At 52.8% G+C, this 18,645-nt stretch overlaps 7 protein-coding genes across 7 annotated transcripts; 5 read left to right on the top strand and 2 right to left on the bottom strand.

Moving 5' to 3' along the window:
• Nucleotides 1-230: 230 nt before the first annotated feature.
• Nucleotides 231-1,358, top strand: PV08_03908 (uncharacterized protein; the record flags this gene model as incomplete). The annotated part of the gene is made up of 2 exons (XM_016378258.1): nt 231-513; nt 565-1,358. 2 exons carry the CDS (start codon nt 231-233, stop codon nt 1,356-1,358), a joined length of 1,077 nt encoding a protein of 358 aa, XP_016236935.1.
• Nucleotides 1,359-1,826: 468 nt separating this feature from the next.
• On the top strand, nt 1,827-5,418 carry PV08_03907 (uncharacterized protein; the record flags this gene model as incomplete). Its single annotated transcript, XM_016378257.1, has 2 exons — nt 1,827-4,095; nt 4,148-5,418. The coding sequence occupies 2 exons, from the start codon at nt 1,827-1,829 to the stop codon at nt 5,416-5,418; spliced, it is 3,540 nt and encodes a 1,179-aa protein (XP_016236934.1).
• A 407-nt stretch (nt 5,419-5,825) lies between these two features.
• On the bottom strand, nt 5,826-7,679 carry PV08_03906 (uncharacterized protein; the record flags this gene model as incomplete). Its single annotated transcript, XM_016378256.1, has 1 exon — nt 5,826-7,679. One exon carries the CDS (start codon nt 7,677-7,679, stop codon nt 5,826-5,828), a length of 1,854 nt encoding a protein of 617 aa, XP_016236933.1.
• Nucleotides 7,680-9,008: 1,329 nt separating this feature from the next.
• On the top strand, nt 9,009-10,798 carry PV08_03905 (uncharacterized protein; the record flags this gene model as incomplete). The annotated part of the gene is made up of 4 exons (XM_016378255.1): nt 9,009-9,504; nt 9,557-9,834; nt 9,880-9,998; nt 10,054-10,798. The coding sequence occupies 4 exons, from the start codon at nt 9,009-9,011 to the stop codon at nt 10,796-10,798; spliced, it is 1,638 nt and encodes a 545-aa protein (XP_016236932.1).
• A 1,430-nt stretch (nt 10,799-12,228) lies between these two features.
• On the top strand, nt 12,229-13,911 carry PV08_03904 (uncharacterized protein; the record flags this gene model as incomplete). The annotated part of the gene is made up of 1 exon (XM_016378254.1): nt 12,229-13,911. The coding sequence occupies one exon, from the start codon at nt 12,229-12,231 to the stop codon at nt 13,909-13,911; it is 1,683 nt and encodes a 560-aa protein (XP_016236931.1).
• A 601-nt stretch (nt 13,912-14,512) lies between these two features.
• Nucleotides 14,513-15,316, bottom strand: PV08_03903 (uncharacterized protein; the record flags this gene model as incomplete). Its single annotated transcript, XM_016378253.1, has 1 exon — nt 14,513-15,316. The coding sequence occupies one exon, from the start codon at nt 15,314-15,316 to the stop codon at nt 14,513-14,515; it is 804 nt and encodes a 267-aa protein (XP_016236930.1).
• A 1,143-nt stretch (nt 15,317-16,459) lies between these two features.
• On the top strand, nt 16,460-17,962 carry PV08_03902 (uncharacterized protein; the record flags this gene model as incomplete). The annotated part of the gene is made up of 1 exon (XM_016378252.1): nt 16,460-17,962. The coding sequence occupies one exon, from the start codon at nt 16,460-16,462 to the stop codon at nt 17,960-17,962; it is 1,503 nt and encodes a 500-aa protein (XP_016236929.1).
• Between the last annotated feature and the right edge of the window lie 683 nt (nt 17,963-18,645).

The raw sequence follows: 18,645 nt of genomic DNA, 5'->3' as shown, positions 1-18,645 counted from the left end.
GGCACCTGTCGGGATCTGCCAAAAACGGAAATATTAACAGTTGTCACCTCACCCATGCAGGCCAACAAATTTGCATTCGAGAGCCTGCGAGAACAAGACTTATAATTGTTACAATTATCACGCTCTAGGAAGACTGGAATAATCAAAACCCCCGAAAACTCCAGAGCAGCAGACTTCACCGCCGCAGAGGCCAAAAACACCAATCCAGATTCCTCCACAACATCTTTGCAATGGCCGGCAGCAAGTACAACGTGGGCATAATCGGCTATGGACTGAGCGCAAAGACGTTCCATATTCCTTTCATCAAGGCAGTCTCCGATTTCAATTTGTATGCGATCGTTCAGAGAAGCCCTAAGCCCAACGATGATGCAAGCAAAGACCATCCGGGTATCAAGCTATATCATTCAGCGGACGATCTCTACAAGGACGACCAAGTCCATGTGGTAATTGTTACTACGAGCCCGGAGCTACATCTAGAAATGGCGAAGGCTGCCCTGCTTGCAAAAAAACATGGTGAGCTCCTTTATCCCTCTCTGTACGCGCTCGACTGATCGGCTGTTGCAGTCGTGGTGGAAAAGCCGTTCACTCCAACGGCAGCTGAGGCACAAGAACTCGTGAACACGGCAAAAGCACAGGGCGTACTTGTAACAGTTTATCAGAACCGGCGATGGGACTCTGATTTCTTGACACTCAAGAAGTACATCCAGGACGGTAGCCTGGGAAGGGTCGTCGAATTTGAATCTCACTTTGACCGACATCGTCCTGGCCCACCGGCCAATACGTGGAAGGCTCACCCGACGCCTGGTAACAGCGCCGTGTACGATCTAGGCACTCACCTGATGGATCAAGTGGTTCATCTATTTGGTATGCCCGAACGGGTGACTGGGTTTGTGGGCTCGCAGAGAGCAGAAAACCCGACTGGCCTGGAGGACTCTTGCACTGTGCTATTGCACTACCCAGGCATGCTTGCCACAGTCAAAGCTGGGGTAGTAAGCCCTGAGGTACAACAACTACGCTTCTGGGTCCGAGGCGTGAACGGATCATTCAAAAAGTTTCACTTGGATCCACAAGAAGACCAGTTGAGAAAGCAAGGCCTGGGCCCGGGAGACAAAGGCTACGGGTACGAGCCCGAAGCGAGATACGGAACGCTCAACATCTGCAAAGACGACAAGATTGAAAGCCAGGTCGTGCCGACCGTGGAGCCGCTCACGTATGTTGAGTATTATCGGAGACTGGCAGCTGCCTTGAACGGAGATGCTGCCCAGATCCCTGTGCCTCCTGAGCAGGCGGTAGGGGTCATCAGGCTCGTAGAGCTTGCAAGAGAGAGTTCGAAGCTAGGCAAGACACTGGAGGTCTAGATTAGTACGCATTACCATAACGATGTGCTTGAGAGGGAGGACGAGCAGGATCGCGCAGGTCCGTGTACTCTACCGTAGGCATTGTCTTTGTACTGCGGATCTTTTGCACCATATGTCATGCTGCGCATCATCGTGTCGTTCATGACTCGGACTCGTGGAAATATATTTAATTTACGAGAACTACTTGATAGACTGTGAGTGCAAGGTGTTTGACGCCTGTTCTCTGCATTCATTTTGTCAATGTACAATGGCAACGCTTTTGTCCTTCATGGCTCAAATGCTTGCAACCAACTCGCCCAGTCGTTGACATTTTATACGTGCTGTTGCCAGAAACGCATTTCATTGAGCCAGGCATTGCGATATGTGAAATACCCCTCGTCACCCTCATTATGCTGCTCAAAGCGTTTGGCACATGCTGGGGTGTCCTCCCAGGACCCATCCAATGGGACTCGAAAGGCGCGAAACAACATGACCCGACCAAGTACACTGAATATTGTGCCGAAAGTGTATGCTCCTAAGTCAAGGCCTGACCGTCAAGTGTATATTCAAGGCTACCCGTATCGGCATGATTTTCACACCATTGCACCTCTAGCTGTCTCACAAGGCCACAAAGTCCACAGTTCGACTGCCAAACTTGCGAACAGGTCTCCTCCTCTTCCTCCTCCGCCCCCTTCTGCAGGCAATGTATCCCTTCCTCCAGCACCTATTGCACCTTCTCTTATCGGAGTTTCAAGGGGACCTCCCGCGCTCGGGAATCGAAGGAAGGCAGGGATTTCAGGTGACGATAAGCGGTCGGCTCCTCACAATCCCTCCCAGGAGATGCGACGGCAAAAGGACCTAGAAGAAGCCTTCTCACAATTGCAAGATCGTATAGCACAGGCTATACTAAGGCTGGATCGTTTCGACCAAGAGCTTACTGCATGGAAAGATAACGATGTCATTGGCAAAGAGTTACACCTGGCGAGGAGAGATGCGCGACAGCAATACATACAAGACCTGGCTGTTACGAGGGCGAAGGATCTGGTGCTCCCACTAGAAACCCACATGAACAGCATATGTTACGGCGTCGATACGATTGGACGAGACCTGGCCAGCGAATACGAAAACATGCGGGCCTATAGACGCCAATTGGTGGCTGACATGGAAGAGACTGTTGCACAGCTGGAGAATATGCACCGCGAAGATTCCGTGGATGTTTTGTTGCAAGAGTCTGGACATCTGTTCAGCGATTTGACTCGCATGAGTATTTCCGCAAGCGACCTGATAGGGATCTGTGAGGGACTGCAAAACCGGGGCTTGTGGGAAAGCAATGAAGACGTGCGGTTCTGGAGGGAATATAGCCCCATGGGAGGGAAGACTCCAAGGATCAAGCATGCTCTGACCGAAATGATCGACCTGCGGCCCAAGCTGGACATCAATGCAGGAGCGATTTCTTTGGAAGTCCACATTCTCCGGAAAATCAGGAGAAGCCGCCTTAGCTATGCACGCCACCCAGAACTCTTCCAACATCTCTTCCACGACCTCAAGTTTTACATTACCCTAAACCAGATTGCCAGTTCCTCGAGTGCGATTTTCCACGAGGCACGGAATTTTGGTTTCTGGGTACATTCGTCATTTTCTGTCAAAACTAGTCGAAAGGTGTACCGGAGATGGTCTGACATCCGCCTGTGGCTCCTCATAACAAAAATTGCTCGAGGAGCTTCAACTTTGAAAGAATACTATTGGAGCCATCTCCGCGGCTTTAAGTTGTTTGTCCTCAACTCGAACTCCCTTGACCTCCCTCTCCAGCTCGCACAAGTGTCGGACTTCGGACCGTTCACGGTATGCCTATTCAGATTTAATGATATACTCAAACTCCTTAATGACTTCAAAGCCGACATGGAAACATTCAGGAAGTTCAATCCACAATTTGAGAACGAAGTGGAACAACGGCCAGCTCTGAGTCGTTTTCTTGAAAACCGTGAGTGGTTCTGGAAAGCCACACACACCGTGAGGAGCGGATTTTGGCGTGACTTGGAAGCTGCCGTTCATTGGAAAACTGTTGCAAATCTATGCCTTGGCCTTGTCCCGCGACCAGTCAGTCGCAGCTTGATGCGAGTGCCTGAGGATCTCGATTCGGTAGACCAAGGGCCGGCGGTGAGCCATGTACCTGTCGTTGGGTTCATAGATCATCGATTCCAACCTTCCGGGTATCTCTACCCTCAAGGGTCGCCTGTTCCTGTCAAGTATATCACCTCGCTTGCGAGGGCATCAACGGTCGTTCGAGATCTTTCGAAGAACAGAGTCGTTGCTCTTGACCTGATCATGAAGGATGCATCCGAAGCGAGACCTGTGTCATCAACTTATGGTGCTCTCCGCGCCTTATCCTCTTCAGGCCGCCTGCCATTTGATTTTGTGGTCATTACGACTAAGAATGAAGTGGCAATCTTTGACATTGCGTATCTGGGTCCCATAGAAGTCATCTGGGCAGGCTTATTCGAGCCGATTCTTGACAATGAATCTATACTGAAAGTTGGCTTCAACATCGAGCACCAGAAACGACTCCTTTCAGAATATCTCTTTCACAGGCTCACCCGATACCATGATCTCCGGCTCCAATCTCCAAACCACATTGGAAGATCACCGCCACCTATCGATCCCTCATTGGCCGGTAAGAGTTCAGGCGCTTATTCTCAGAAGTCAGACTTCGCGAAGGATCAAGGAGCTGCGCCCCCGAATCCATCCCGCTTCTTTCACAGTAAGTGTTTGCTCCTCCGATGCGTTGCTTCTGTTCAGACTGACAAAGCTAGATCTGGCTTCGACTGGCTTCGCGGCCTTGAGGATGTATGATTCTGCCTGTAAAGCCAGACACACTGGTGTAGTATCATCCACAGAGAACGGAGGGCAAAGCCTATCCCTTGATCTCGGGCCCGTCCTAATATACGCTGACACTCGTCCGCCTGTGCGTACCATGCACAGGGAGCTGAGCCTACCATATGTGGAACGTAAAAGAACTCTGCTAAGCCTAGGAAGGGCAATGGCAAAGACGATGTATGAGAACGATCTCCACACGAAAGATCTGCCATGGCTGGCCAAAAGCCTTCCAGCCTCAGTCAGACAGACCTACGTTGAGAAAGACTGTGATCTGCATGCGTACGTGCTTTTCACCACATTCCATGAGAACCTAGAGACAATCGCCAGGTATCTTGAAGTCGAAGATGTTGTCTCGAGAATCCTTGCCGCAGCTGAACGATATCAGCTACCCCTTCTTGATATTGATCGGACCTACCTCACCGATTTGAGAGGCTTCAGCTCTGCGCCAAGCACCGAGATTGAAGTTGTAGGGAGGGTCAGAAGTCTGGCCCAGAAGAAATCCTCTCGGAGACGAAGAGGGGAAGTTGGAAGTCTGTCAGTAGACACGGAAGCGAAGATAGATGAGACTCTGAACGAGGAGCCCATTCTACCTGGAACCACGTCTCAGACACAGGCCGCACCACACGAGGTTTCACCTGCAAACCTGCCCGTGTCAATGGCCTTGAAGAAGAAAAGAACCAAACGAACGCAGAACGTCGCACGCAGAAACTTGGATGACATGAAGGATTCGCCGAAAAAGAGGACGGCAGGCGGCCTTACTTCTGGAACAACAAGTACGCAGTCAGCGGCACCTACCTCCCCTAAAGAGCGCAAGATGAGGATCCCACTGATGCCTGAGACGGGACCGCCAACACGATTCAGCAGTTTTGCCACCGCAACGACCCAGTCGCCTAAACGACGAACAACCTTGAAGTCTAAAGTCCCCCGCGAGGCGAAAGCAGAGGTCGCTGCTTCTCCTGACTCGGCTGGAACCAAGTCACCACCCAGATCGGTGTTGTTCTCACCGTTATGGACCAAGGCCAAGGATGATGTCCCTCGAGAATCCGGGCAAGCGGCGGCGTCGTCGTCGGCAAAGACAGTGCACAAAACACGACACACGGCGAGGAAGGCGGGTCAATCTAGGCTTACCGATCGCAATCCACGACAGGCTTTTCTCAAAAGAACAGGGACGAGCTCTGATCAAGCGCGATATCCGCCTTCGCTGTGATGTGACCGGCGCACTACATCTAGTTTTCCAGGGGGCCGCATATTGCCCCAGACGCAGTGGCTGTCATAGTCAGTCCCGAATACGAATTCAGTTCTGTACGAGCGGCAAGGTACCTTGGGAGAGAAACGGGAACTTGATAGAGGATTCACGTGCCCAAAGCACTTACTTTAGGATATGATATGAACTATATTGGCATAACAAGAGCTCTTTCCGTACGCTATGACAACCCAGCAGTGATGTATACAAAATACACGGACCAAGGCAAATCCAATAATGCAGTGTCAAATCCCAACAGCGTAGGCAAATTGCATGATGGCATGAGCCATACGAGAGGCAGCGCCAAGAGCATGCATAAAGTTTCAAGGTTGACTGGTTCGGAACGCCCGTTCATGACCGTGTGTATAGCTCTATCTCCGCCAGAACCTGGATTCCGTCTTCCCCGAGGCACCGTTGTTGTCCCTGCCGGCCACGCGCCAATAGTAGACTGGGATGCCACTCGCGACGAACACCACGACGATGACGGTCTGCAGAGGCTGCGCGATCACGGCGCGGCTCACCAGGAACAGGCTCACGCAGCAGAAGACGATGGGGGTCGCGAGCCAGGTCCGATACGGTCGTTCCAGATGGGGCTCTCGGATGCGCAGCACAATCAGTCCCAGCACGGTGAGGAAGTAGAATGTGTAGCCGGCAACGCCGTAGAAGGTGATCAGCGTCTTGAACTCGCCTAGGCACACGTACACCATGCACAGCGCCATGTTGAGCAGCATGGCGTTGACGGGCGTGTAGCCCAGACCGATGGACTCGTCACCGAATATCCGGGAGAGGAATTTGCTGAACCAGGACCGGCGGCGCAGTTTGTTCAGAGGTCTGGAGCTGGGTGTTTCTTGGCTCGCCGACGAGCCGGAGCCGAAGCCATAGCCAATCTTCCCAAACACGGAGGGGATGTAGCCTTCGCGTCCTGCGACGTAGACGAGCCGGCCCGACGTGAAGGTTGTGGCGTTAAGGGCGCCAAAGCATGACGCCGACACGATGAGCGCGAGGACGAGCCCGCCGATCGGACCGAAGACCTTGCTCCCGAACTGCACGGCGACGGTATTGGATTTGTTGATGGTTTCGAGGGGCAGGACGAAGATGTAGGCTATGTTGGCCAGTAGGTAGCACGCGATCACCGCGGGCATGGCCGTGTGCAGCACACGCGGGAGATCGCGCGAGGGGTTCTTGAATTCGCCCGTCACATAGTTTGTATTGTCCCACCCGTCAAAGGCCCAGAGTCCGGCGTACAGTGCAACTGCCCAGTCGGAAATGTCGGTGGAGGAGCCCTCGAACCAGGAATGCGTGCGCCAGTCCTTGTTGGCGGGGCCGTTGAACGAGAGCCCCGTGACTGCCACAATGATCCCGATCACCGTCACTGCAGCGAGCGCGATGAACTTGAGAAACAGGAAGAGATCTCCTAGTCTGGCAGCGAATCTCGTCGAGACGCAGTTGAACAGCGTGACGAGCATGAGCGCGAGGAGCGCTGGTACTTTGTTGATCCACGGGTTGACATCCTCAACGTCGGCACCAATCGCGGCTCGAACGACATACTCTCCTAGGATAATCGCGATGATGGCGGCCCCGCCAGGCTTGAGGACCAGTATCGCTGACCAGGTAAAGAGAAACCCGAAGACTTCACCAAAAATTTTGGCCAGGTAAACCTGAGCGCCGCCGTTCAAAGGGATGGCTCCGCCGAGCTCTGCATATGACGACGCGCCGGTCCATGCCAGCAGACCAGACATCGTCCATACTATCAGCGATGCCCCCGGCGAACCTGCATGGGAATTGACTTGTGCCGGCGACGAAAAGATTCCTGAACCAATGATCAACCCTACTACCAAAGACAGACCGTTCAAGAATGTCAAGGTCTTGTTCTTCTCGAGATTTTGGAGCGCCTCACGCCGAGTGGTCAGCGACAGGACTGATTGATTGCCCAATGCTGTATATCCTCCGGCCGTTGAAGAGAGCGGGAACAGTGCAGGCGTGAAATCGAAAGCAGAGGAAACCGAGTATGAACGTCCACCTCGGGATGCATTTCGGCCGGCCGGATTCGCATCATCCAGCGGGTCTTCGTTCTCGAGCGACAGCCGGCGCGACGAGGAAAGGCCTGAGCGCGAGGAGGACTCGGAGGCAGGCAGGTCATCAGGTTCAGAATCTGCCAGAGAGGCAAGTTCCAGAGAATCTCGACCTGGCAGTTGGGGGATCGGGGAGAAGCCAGGTGGCGGCATGCTGGCTGGAGGTCGATGTTAGCGTAACCTGAGTATCATTGTGGCGAGCTCCGATGTGGCATGTGCATTCGAAATTACTCGCAGCCCTGGAGGTGTCGTCTCGCACAAGTACGAGGGTCTGGCTGTCTATCGCTGTTCGCAGCTTGCCCAACGTCCAAGATCACAGATGTCAGTGGTTGAAGATGCCCAGACACTATAAATCTTAGCGCGATTGAGGTTTGTCTGTTTTGGGTTAGCGGGAAGCTGGCTGACTAAATGATATGTCACCTCCGCGTTAGGGCAGCGGCTGCTCGCGACTCGGGCGATGGCAACGGCGTCTGGTGTTTGCATCGGCGTCTGATCGTCTCGTCCCAGTCGCCAGATCGCATAATCATCCGCGTGCGAACGGCACGAAATAGATATTCACGTATATCAGTGACGCCGTAGATCTGCCAAACACAGCACGGTCTCTCCTGAATTGCAACATGCCGCTCAAACCGCCAGGTCTGCGCTATTTTATCATTCTCGCTCTCTCACGGCAGCCTCAATACGCTAGCGAAGCAGATTGAGCCTCGCTGTTCAAGCTTTGTTACTTGGCACTGGACATCCAGATGGCGACTGCTATGCCTTGGTGCTTTGCCTTTGCTCATTCCACGGAAAAAGGTAGAGTGGAAGCATCTCTGGAGACGCCATCAGCCGATGAAGAACCAGTCTAACGAACAGCCAACTCGTTAATGCCTCGCTCGCTGCGGCCAAAGTCGGGCTCCGTCGTGCCGTACGCAGCGGCTAGGAGCCCTAGTATCAGACGTTACCGAAATGCTACATGATTGTAGTTCATGGCATTGTGACCGCGGGCTATGAAAAATGTTGCCCTTAGTCGTGAGCCTAAGAGTACGAGCAGCGTCTTCACACTGATATATGTAGCACCTCACGCAAGCCAAAGTCAGCTTGGTATGTCATCTTTTACCTAATGTTTGAAAAGTTCAAACCATCAAGGGGATATCGAATTAGAGCATAGCAACATCCGAGTCTTCTCGAAACCCATACTACACGACTAAAGCGTGGTTGAGAACTGAACTCGGCTAGCTGTCGCGAAGCCGGCGGGTCCTTTATGGGACCAGACGAGTTGTATACCGTTTGACTGAGTGTCTATGCTGGATTGGTGGCGATTGGCCGTGAATATTTGCCCAAATATCACCAAGCATTGCTTTTCCTGCTGTATCCCCGGCCATCGCTGCTCGATAACCGATTTATCGGTCTTACACAAGCATTGCCTCGACCATCAAATACCTTACCGACCTCCCTCATCATATTCCGCATCACCAGACTAAGGGCTTTTACTCTGAGCAGATGCCGAAGAGCCCTAAGATCCATTTCGTTCACGAGAATGAGCCCGGAACGCCTCTGGACCCCACGCAAGTCCGCGCGCTACGGTCGCATGTGCGGCAAGTCAACCTCGAGAGATCGCAGCAGCGAACAACTCAACGAATGGAGAACTTCAGATCCTTGTCCATCGATGACTTCTCGGAGAACGGAGAAATCAGGCCTGGAAAACGAAGATTTGCCTCACGCCCGGAGCCGACTACTACTTCGCAAGGTCCCTCGGAGCTTGGTGATGAGGCTCCCATACAGCATGCCGTTCCTCAGTTGGATTTCAACACGAGGCCGGAACAGTCTGTAACAGCATCTTCACGGAGCTCCTTCCCACTTTCAGACAGCTCACACTCAGTATCTAGAGAGCGAAACCGCCCCGCATCTACTACGCCTGGTCTGCATCCTTACACGTCAAACATCTCGGCCGTTACAGGGCTAGATGAAGGCCGGGTGGATCAGTTGCTGACTAGCTGTGAGTCCACCCCTTTGACTAAGGATCGATATCCCAGGCTGATGTTCCCTAGATGCCTTTCAAATGGCCCTTGACCCTCTGATCACGGCGGAGCATGACGAATGTGACGTGGCCTGCTTGTCTACTTTCCCTGACCTCCTCGGGAATCCGGCGTTCCTGTTCGCTCTTGTGTATTCTATGGTCCTCTCATCCAACGCCTGGAGATGTTCCAATGAGAGTCTCCACCTCAAAGGTCGTGCCATCGAGTGCCTTCACCAAGCCTTGCCTCAGGACAATACTACCTTACGGGCCCTTTCTATCTGCGCTATATTGATGCTTTGTCATGCTGCTGTGAGTGAAATGACTATCCTTGTGTGAATTGGCTAATCAGAGAAGTCTCGTTCAGGTGAATATACCGAATATGCAGCTCACTCGGAAGGGCTCTACCACCTCATGCAAGTGTGGAGGACCAGCGGATCTGCGCTCCCTTCAGATGTTCTCCGAGCAGTTTTTTGGTGAGTTGTCCGTGTTGCAAATCTCCACAATTGTCATAGCTGACGCTTTCTGCAGGCACGACCTCACCGGTGCTGGCATCTTTGGAGCACTACGGAGATTTTCCGAGGTAGACTTTCCAAGTCTGTTCAACCAAAGCCTGGACCGCACTTACACGGTTCAACAGGACTTGCCTTTTGGCTTCGTCTCCCATGAAGAGGTGATACACCATGACCTTCTCTCCTGCCTCAAGGAGATCACTGGGCTACAGAAAATAGTGGCCATGAACTCGCTCGAGTCCGTGGCACTCGATGACATCCGGGCGTCCATTGTCTCTCGTCTTGTTGTTTTGCAGCAAGCCTGTGAGAGCCTGGGGCCGGTGTCTGAATGCTGTCGACTAGCAGCGTACATTGTCTGTCATTTATGTTCCAAAACAGCCTGTGCACATGCGCCCCATGTCCCCGTCCGCCTCTCGGAAAAGCTAGCACATGTACTCCAAGACACAATCAGAGATGCAGCCTGGCACCTACGACACGATTTGCTACTGTGGCTGGTGTTTGTTGGTGCGTCTGCATCGAGATGTGACGGGGACCTGTTCCGACCGCTGAATCCGCAATACAGACATATCATGGAAGTAGTTCTTCAGCTAGCCGTAACGTGGGTCAAACGGCGCGAGGGCGAGTTGGTTCTTCAGAGTGCGAAAGCAGGATTTCTTTATTCCGGCGACTGGGTCGCCCAGCGACATTTGATTCCGAACTGGACAGAGTTGGAACGGATGGTTTCAGAGACGCCACATTCGGACAAGGAATCGCATGATCGGTGATGAAGCGCAACTAGGCCTCCCGGCCTCACTGAAAGGGAAGACCTGGCCTGCCCTTTCGGGAAGTGGAACCCTGCATTTGCCAGCTTGTGAAGGAGTGGCGGTGGCAATCAGTACTTAGGGGTTGCATAGAGGTTATCAAAAGGCGCGTCCACGGCACACTGGTAATTCAAATTCAACTCTCGGGAGCTGCGCTTTTCCGCAACCTGCACCTTTGATGAAGCGATCTTTTACGTTGCTTGAACCTCGATCTCGACCGACCTAAACTTGTTGCGAACAGCGAATAAGAAAGCCCTTCCAATCGTCCTCACGATGCCTTACTTGTGATCTACTTGAAGCCCGTTAAACGGCAGCGGGTTGCGCCAACCAGTGTTAGAATTGCGATCTCGAGTCGTATCTGGTCGGTATATATATATACTCTCCCCGAACTGTCTTCATTGAGGGCTCTTTTGCTGACCGATAAATACCCTCTGAGCTCTTCTGCAGGCGATTACTTGGTCGACTGACTCCCTCTTCCACTCCCTTCTGTCCCCTTCCTCTCTTTCTGTCTCCCGTTCCACTCCCTTCTACTCTCTCACGGCTCTGGCTCGCTCCCTGCCGTGCTCTGTGGCCTCCCTCTCTTCACCTTCACGGCTCTGCTCTCTCCCGTACCAGTGAGGCTCCCGTTTGGGCACCTCTGTCATATATGCGACCGCCCCTGCGCACACCGAGCCTCGTGGCAGCTTTACCCGATCTCATCTATGATGGCCCGTTTCGAGTTTCGGTGGCAGCTTTCTGTGTGGCAACACGACTGCATCCCTCGGCGGGGACAGGGATGACCCTGGTCACTGGTCAATCTCAGCCTGATCCCATATCGCCGCACCTGGTTATTTTCCTCGACCATGCTCTAGGGATCCTCCTGTGATCCTACTTGACTGATTTGCTGACTTTGATAATTTTGTGCTTGCTCAGAGTAAACAATGTTCAGGATTTTGATTATCACATGGACTACCGCATAACAACATGGCTTGACCGAAGCTCCCAAGGCCGTGGCACTTGCACACCGTATGCGAGGCGACCTGACATCGTATTGCGATCGACCTAGAGCAAGCGACAGCGCCTATCGAGATTGCCGTTGGCAGCCATCTCCGCTAGAGGTGCATCGAATTGTTTCACGATTCACCGCATCGCGGGAGCCTTTTGGTTGCCTCCTGTCCCCCTGAGATGTGTTCTCGTCGTCCTCGCGCACATATCAGAAGTACAAAACCCTCGATAATGAGGAGGGTCTACCCAGGCCCTGACTCCTGTTCAGTTACAACCCTCTCTCTTCGCTCTCAACGATGCTCTTGACAGCCTCAAACTTTCATGTTTTTCTCTTCTCCTTTTGCTCTCTGTTCGTGCGCCATGTCTTTGCGAGATATGATGATGCCAAATGTTGTTCTTCAGCAGCTGCTATGGGTATGCTGACGCCAACATTGAAACCGAATCAGACAGCGATCTGCGGACAAGAGTTCAATGCATCAATTCCCGCCGCGCCAAGCGTCTATGTCCCGTACACATTCTGCAAAGCCAAATGCGACGGACCTGGGATTTCTCAATTTGCGAAGCCTAGCGCGTGGGCTGCACCAATTGTCCAGTTCATCCTGCCCGCCGTGATCTTCAGCACGACTATACCCAGGAGGCTGAAGCTTGGCTTCAAAAGCCAAATCGCGACCACACCAGGCCGTGGTCAAACGGCGAAGAGATGGCTTACATTCATCAGTACCCCCTTCAAAGGTCCGATACGGCTCTTCCTCGTGGTAGCAGATAACGTTTTCTGGATTGCTGCCATTCTGATGATGGCGGGACCTATGATGCTGAGCGGCGTGTACGAAGCCGTGCTGGATTTGAAAATTCTGGCTGTTCTGGACAGCGACCCCGGACAGAATTTCGACGAAGCGACCGTGGTCGAACTGCTTCTTACGGTTGTGGCCGGCAACCTCCACAGATCTGCGCAGATTGACCCTTTGGCAGATATTCAACAAGCAATACGAACCAGCGTAACCGCTGAAGCCAAGAGAGCTCGTCTGCTCGGACTCGTCGACTCCCAAATGCCATATGGAGCCATCGTTGGCGCCCCGGTTGCATTTTACATCGGGAACTTTGTCTACACCATTCTGGACCTGAAAAACAAGCCGAGCGATCAGGATGCGGCTATATCCCTCGCGTTTGGAGTCGAGTGGATGATAATTGTCCACGTCGCGATTATTGGATCGTGTGTACTGGCCACGAACAACCCAAGCACATCCTCCGTGCTGTCAGGCCGCGGAAATCCTCGAATCGCCATCCGGAGGGCCACGACGACGCAAAATCTTGCGGGCCAGCTGCCGCCGGGCTTGTGGACGAGGATACGAACAGGCGACTTGCCTTTCTTGGTCGACATGTATGATAACCGCTATCAACCAGTGACCATGTGGTCCAGAGGCAACAACAAGGAAGAATGGGTTCGGAATTCAGCCGCGTACCGTGTACAACTCCGGGACAACCGAAGACTTATGGTGGGATGGATGGCCAAGATCAGCATCCTCTTCGTCACTGCGGTCCTGATCAATCTGCCACTCATTGCTGGTGCCGTGGTGGCCTGGAGAACCCCCCCAGTAGGATGGGGTTGTCGGTCGCTCTCCTTCATTTGCTATGCAGGCGTCCAACTTTTGGTCACAATGCTTTTCATCGTTTTGCACAAGGTTCCAACACCCAACGAGGTCGTCCGAGGAGCTGGTCCAGCGAAAGGTCTCAAGAGGTATCTTGGAGCCGGTTGGTATCTCATCAAGGTGTTTTGGTGCGGCATGGCATACGCTGTCTTTGGCGTAAGCCTTCTGCTGTCTCTCTTTGTGGCTTTGGGTGGCACGTTGATGCAGGTCGTGGGCATCTACCGAAACTGTTTCTGCTACGTCAATGCTCCCGAATGGTACAACACCGACCGGGCGTACGTCCAGGTCGCCTCCGACACCCAGGAACAACGCGACTCCAGCCACAATTGGATCATCTTTGGGGGCATTGCCACGTTGTTCATGGCTGCTTGTTGCCTGGTTGGCTGGTGGTATCAGGCACGCGTCCGTCGCCGGTACAAAAGAATCGTCAATAGCCGACTCGTGTGAAATGAATGCAGTGTGCGACTTCCGCTTGCCACCCTTGACTTCAACAACGGTTCCTTTCCGCGGTACCTGAGAGCAACCCATTGCTGTGCAGTGATGCTCCAGATGGAAACTCGGCAAGGTGTGGATTTGTTCCCCGTGTTCCCGAAATGGAGGAAGCGTATTAACAAACTTGGACCTGTTAAGCTAGCGGCCCGAGTAATTGGGATTCTCTAGGTAAGATAAAAGTCACCTTGAAGTAAGTGTCACACAATCGGGGTCGTTAGAATGACAATGCAGTCTACTAAACAATTCGTATGGAAGGTCTGTAAGTATATCGTTAGAACTCCCCCTGAATGCTGCGTCACGCGCCTGAATGAAAGCGGCCGCGTTCCCTTTCCTGAGTGAAATGTGGCAAGGGACAAAGCACAGTTCGGGGTATATACAATGTATATTTACATATATACACAAAATCTGACCATTTCCATGTCCAAAGCCGACTGGGACGCACGATGGTGTACATATGAAGAGCTAGACAATGGGTAAGTGTCGCCGCTTAGATGTGTCGAGATATATGTCGTCGTGATGAGGGTAAAAGAGAAAGAAAAACTGGCAATCGAGGATGCTATTTCGGTCTCATGGCATATATCCTCACGGGTAACAAGCCCAGTTCCTTCGGAAATCCCGTCTGCAGCTGAGTCTTTACGATGTGCAAGCCGGCCTTCTCGAACGCGGCGCGCCAATTCTGATCGCTGCGCGTGACGCTGCTGTCCTCTTCGTAATAGATGTCTTTTCCAAAGGCGTCTGTTGACAGGTTCTCCTTGGCGATGATCCAGCCGTCGGGCGCGAGGAGCGGGATCAAGCTGGCGAAATACCGCACCAGCGCTTCGGACGACAGGTGGCTGAGACACCATTGATTCCAGATCAGGTCGTACCGTCCCTGGCTACTGGTAGCGGAGAGATCCATGTCCGCGTCCGCCTGCACGTTGAGGGCTGATTGCCATGACGGAGTCGTCGCGGCCGTCCACTCTTGCAAGGGGACGTTGTAGACGCGTCGCAGCTGGCCCGACCTGACGAGCGTCGAGTCCGGAGCCGTGAGCACGTCGGTGAACTTCTCAATGGGCTCTATTATGTCGATTTGCTCGCAGAGCGTCGAGAGAAGGTTGAAGGTCACACGCCCTATACCGGCTCCGGTCTCGAGACCTCTCGCGAAAGCGTACTTGGACGTGCGTCGCTTCTCATCGGGTGGCGTTGTCGGAGGGTAGAGGCGGCGCAGCTTACCCACAAAGGTCCGCGAGAATTGAATGTCGATTCGCGATACTTGCGGGTACCCGCCGAGCATGCCGTCGTCGTCGGCCGAGATCTGGTTCCAGTATGCCAGTTGCTCGGCTGTCGAGATCCGCGAGTCGTTGGTGGTGTCTGTTTCCATGGTGGGGAGTGTGTCCTGGAGCGACGATGCTTAACAAAACCGTGAAAGAAAGTGCGACAAGAAGGAAACTTTGGCTGAGTCGTTCCGGCTTATGGACCTCCCGCGCACAAGTCGACGTTTGCTCCGTAGAGACAGTGGAAACACTGAGCGACAGACAATATCTCTTCCTTAATGGCGAGAATGATATTTGACTTATTTACAAGGACCGGTCTTGGGACCGCGTCCGGGATGTTGGCATCATCGTGGCTTGAAGGGACTGATTGCGTCCTCGGCACATTGATGATGTGGAAAAATTGATACGAACGAGTATCACGGAGTAGCCCCTGAAAGAAACTTCGCTTCAAACGCGTAAAACCTGCCGTACGGGTCCTTGGTAGGGCGGAACATATAAACCGGAGGTTCGAGAAAGGCGTTTGCTCGACTAGTAACGCGTATCAAATCCCGGCGACGAACTCGACATGGTTTCTCTCGTGGCTGGAACGGAATGAATCGGCTGTGCGCAAATAGCTCTACATTTCCTCGTCAATCGCAACGACAAAAAGAATGACTATGTCTGTGCGCACATTTATGAGGTCGTCCTCCGGCTTTGGCCCCTTTCACAGGGCGTGACTGATTCCTACACACACTGGTCAAGGGTCAGTAGGTAAGTAAAACGCCATAAGATAGACGTTGTGACAGCAAGGGGCTTCTGCAGGAGGACTGAAATGAGTTCGGGGCGTGGGTCAACCTGACCGGCTCGCTTGCAATGCATGATGACAAAGGCTCTTCGAGTCTAAGAGCTGCTGACAGGGGGTCGAGGTGTTTCCATGTGCGGTAATCGATACATTCGATATATGGACAAAGGTAGGGTGGTGCCTTGGACATACAGAACACACATCCAATGTGCTCTTGCTGCCAGACTTCGAGTAGACAAATTCAGCCTAGCATGAGATTCGCGGCGAGTTTCCTGGATGCCCTCAGTATTCAGAGTAGCGCTGTACGGTCAACCTTCCATGTGTCAATGGCTGGATCATGTCTGAGTGTCACCAACTGTCTGTGGGCAAAAACTATTTGAACTTGGGATCCCCGCGAGATGTGCCCTCGCTCGAGACTCGCTTCACCCCAAAGGCTACACCATATTCTTTCCCCGAAACAGTCTAAGACATGGCGTCTGCATCACGCAGTGTGAATCTTCATCCGGCGAACTACCTCCCAGACTCTCTCGAGACAACGACATTCGACATCATCGTGATTGGTAGTGGTCCATGCGGACGCCAACTTGCTTCGAAAACCGCTGCCTCTGGACTCACCACAGTCATTATCGAAGATGAACTCTGGGGTGGGGACTGTCCTTTCTGGGCGTGTATGCCATCCAAAGCCATACTAAGACCTGGAGAGGCTCTCGCAGCTGCTAGAATGGTAGGGGGAGCTAAGGAGTTGATCGCGACCGATCGACTCGTGGACGTCGAAGGCGTCTTTGCCAGACGTGACAAGGTTGTGAATGGCTATGACGACCAGCACCTTGTCAACCTGTCACTGAGCCAAAAGTGCACGGTTGTGAGAGGACGAGGGTCTCTTATTGGGAACAAAAAGGTTCTCGTACAAAATAGAATCGCCCAGGAGAAAACCTTGACGGCAACCCAGGCTGTTGTGATATCAACTGGCTCCGAACCTGTGATTCCGGATATCAGAGATATCGGGAACATTGATTACTGGACGCCGAGGGAGGCTACCTCCGTCAAGAGCGTCCCAGAGCATTTGATTATTGTTGGCGGTGGTGTGGTCGGTTCAGAAATGGCCACTGCGTTTTCGACTTTCGGAAGTAAAGTCACACTGATATGTCCAAGCTCTGAAATACTGCCCAGGTTCGAGCCAGGGGCTGGCAAGCTTGTCAGAGAGGCACTGGTTGCACAGGGTGTTGACTTTCACTTGTCTTCAAGGGGTGTTCAAGTATGGAAAGAAGATAATGGAAACGCGTCGATAAAGCTATCAACCGGGAAGATTGTCACTGGTTCACATTTGCTGCTGGCAGCCGGTAGGAGGCCTCGGACGCAGAGCATTGGCCTGGAAAGTGTTGGACTGACCCCGTCCTTGGAAGTTGATCCGACCATGCTTGTCAAGTCCTCTCAAGGAACGTGGCTTTATGCTGTTGGCGACGCAAATAGGCGATCGTCAACGACACACATGGGCGCGTATCAGGCACGAGTTGCAGCAAAGGCCATTGTTGCACGAGCGCGAGGAGAGATTGTGTCTGACCCGAAACCGTGGTGCAACTTCAACGCCACAGCAGACTCACTTGCTGTCTCCCAGGTGGTGGTCACCGACCCGCACGTTGCAAGCGTTGGACTCACTTTGGCTGAAGCACGCAAAAAAGGCATCGACGCCAAAGAAGTAGCCGTCACTTTCAACTTCCCTGGCGCTTGGGTGTTTGCCGAATTCAATTATGAAGGATGGGCGCAATGGGTCGTCGATTCTGAGAAGAATGTTCTTGTAGGCGCCACATTCGTGGGAAGAGAAGTAGGCGACCTTCTTCACGCTAGTACCGTTGCCCTTGTTGGAGAGATTCCCTTGGATCGACTGGTTCATGCTGTCCCAAGCTTCCCAACGAGAAGTGAGGTGTACGGGTTGCTCTTAGAGAAGTGGTTCAGTATACGTGATCGCAGTTGAGATGCCTCGTGAACGCTCGTGTTTAGGGAAGTAGAGACTCTAGGGAAGCAGGATGTATGGCTTACATACTTGATTTCCCTTGCACGGATTCCTTTGAAAGCGTCAACCGCGAAACGCTCCCTCTCATTCAAATTGCTCCTTCAAGGATGCTAGTTGCTGCAACTCAGGAGGGTGTACTGTGTCAACGTGTCGTATGCCCGTCCCAACGAAGTGCCTGAAGTCATCGAGATCTAAGGAGGCCGCTGAGTGGTAACACATATCTGTGCCATGTTGCAGACAGTGAATGAAGTCTGAACTGAAGATACTGGACACATCGAAGTCCTGGGGCTAAAGCAGATCTTGCCTTTCATACCTCTGTCGCACCCAGGCCAGATCCTCCTGATGGATAGTGAGTTGCTTTCGGGGCGACTGCCATGCTACAGCTAACCACCGTCACAGTGGCCCATACAATACCATGCAGCTTAGGCAGAGGAGGGCCGCTGAGACTGTCCAGAATGCCGACAGTTACGTTTGGTATGCTCAATCACAGTACTGGTCGTGGAAATGTCAGACGACAATGGCTCCGGCTATTGATGAGAGTGATGATAAGAAGCGGCTCGGCAGGAGGGGCGTACACGTTCCGCCAGAGTCTGGGACGGCTAAGTCTAGCAGAAGTATCAGACCACTGATGCGCACAAACTCAA

This window comes from Exophiala spinifera (assembly GCF_000836115.1).
Source record: "Exophiala spinifera strain CBS 89968 unplaced genomic scaffold supercont1.3, whole genome shotgun sequence".
NCBI classification, from domain to species: domain Eukaryota; kingdom Fungi; phylum Ascomycota; class Eurotiomycetes; order Chaetothyriales; family Herpotrichiellaceae; genus Exophiala; species Exophiala spinifera.
The sequence above is the reverse complement of the archived record's forward strand: the minus strand, read 5'-3'. Positions and strand labels throughout refer to the sequence as shown.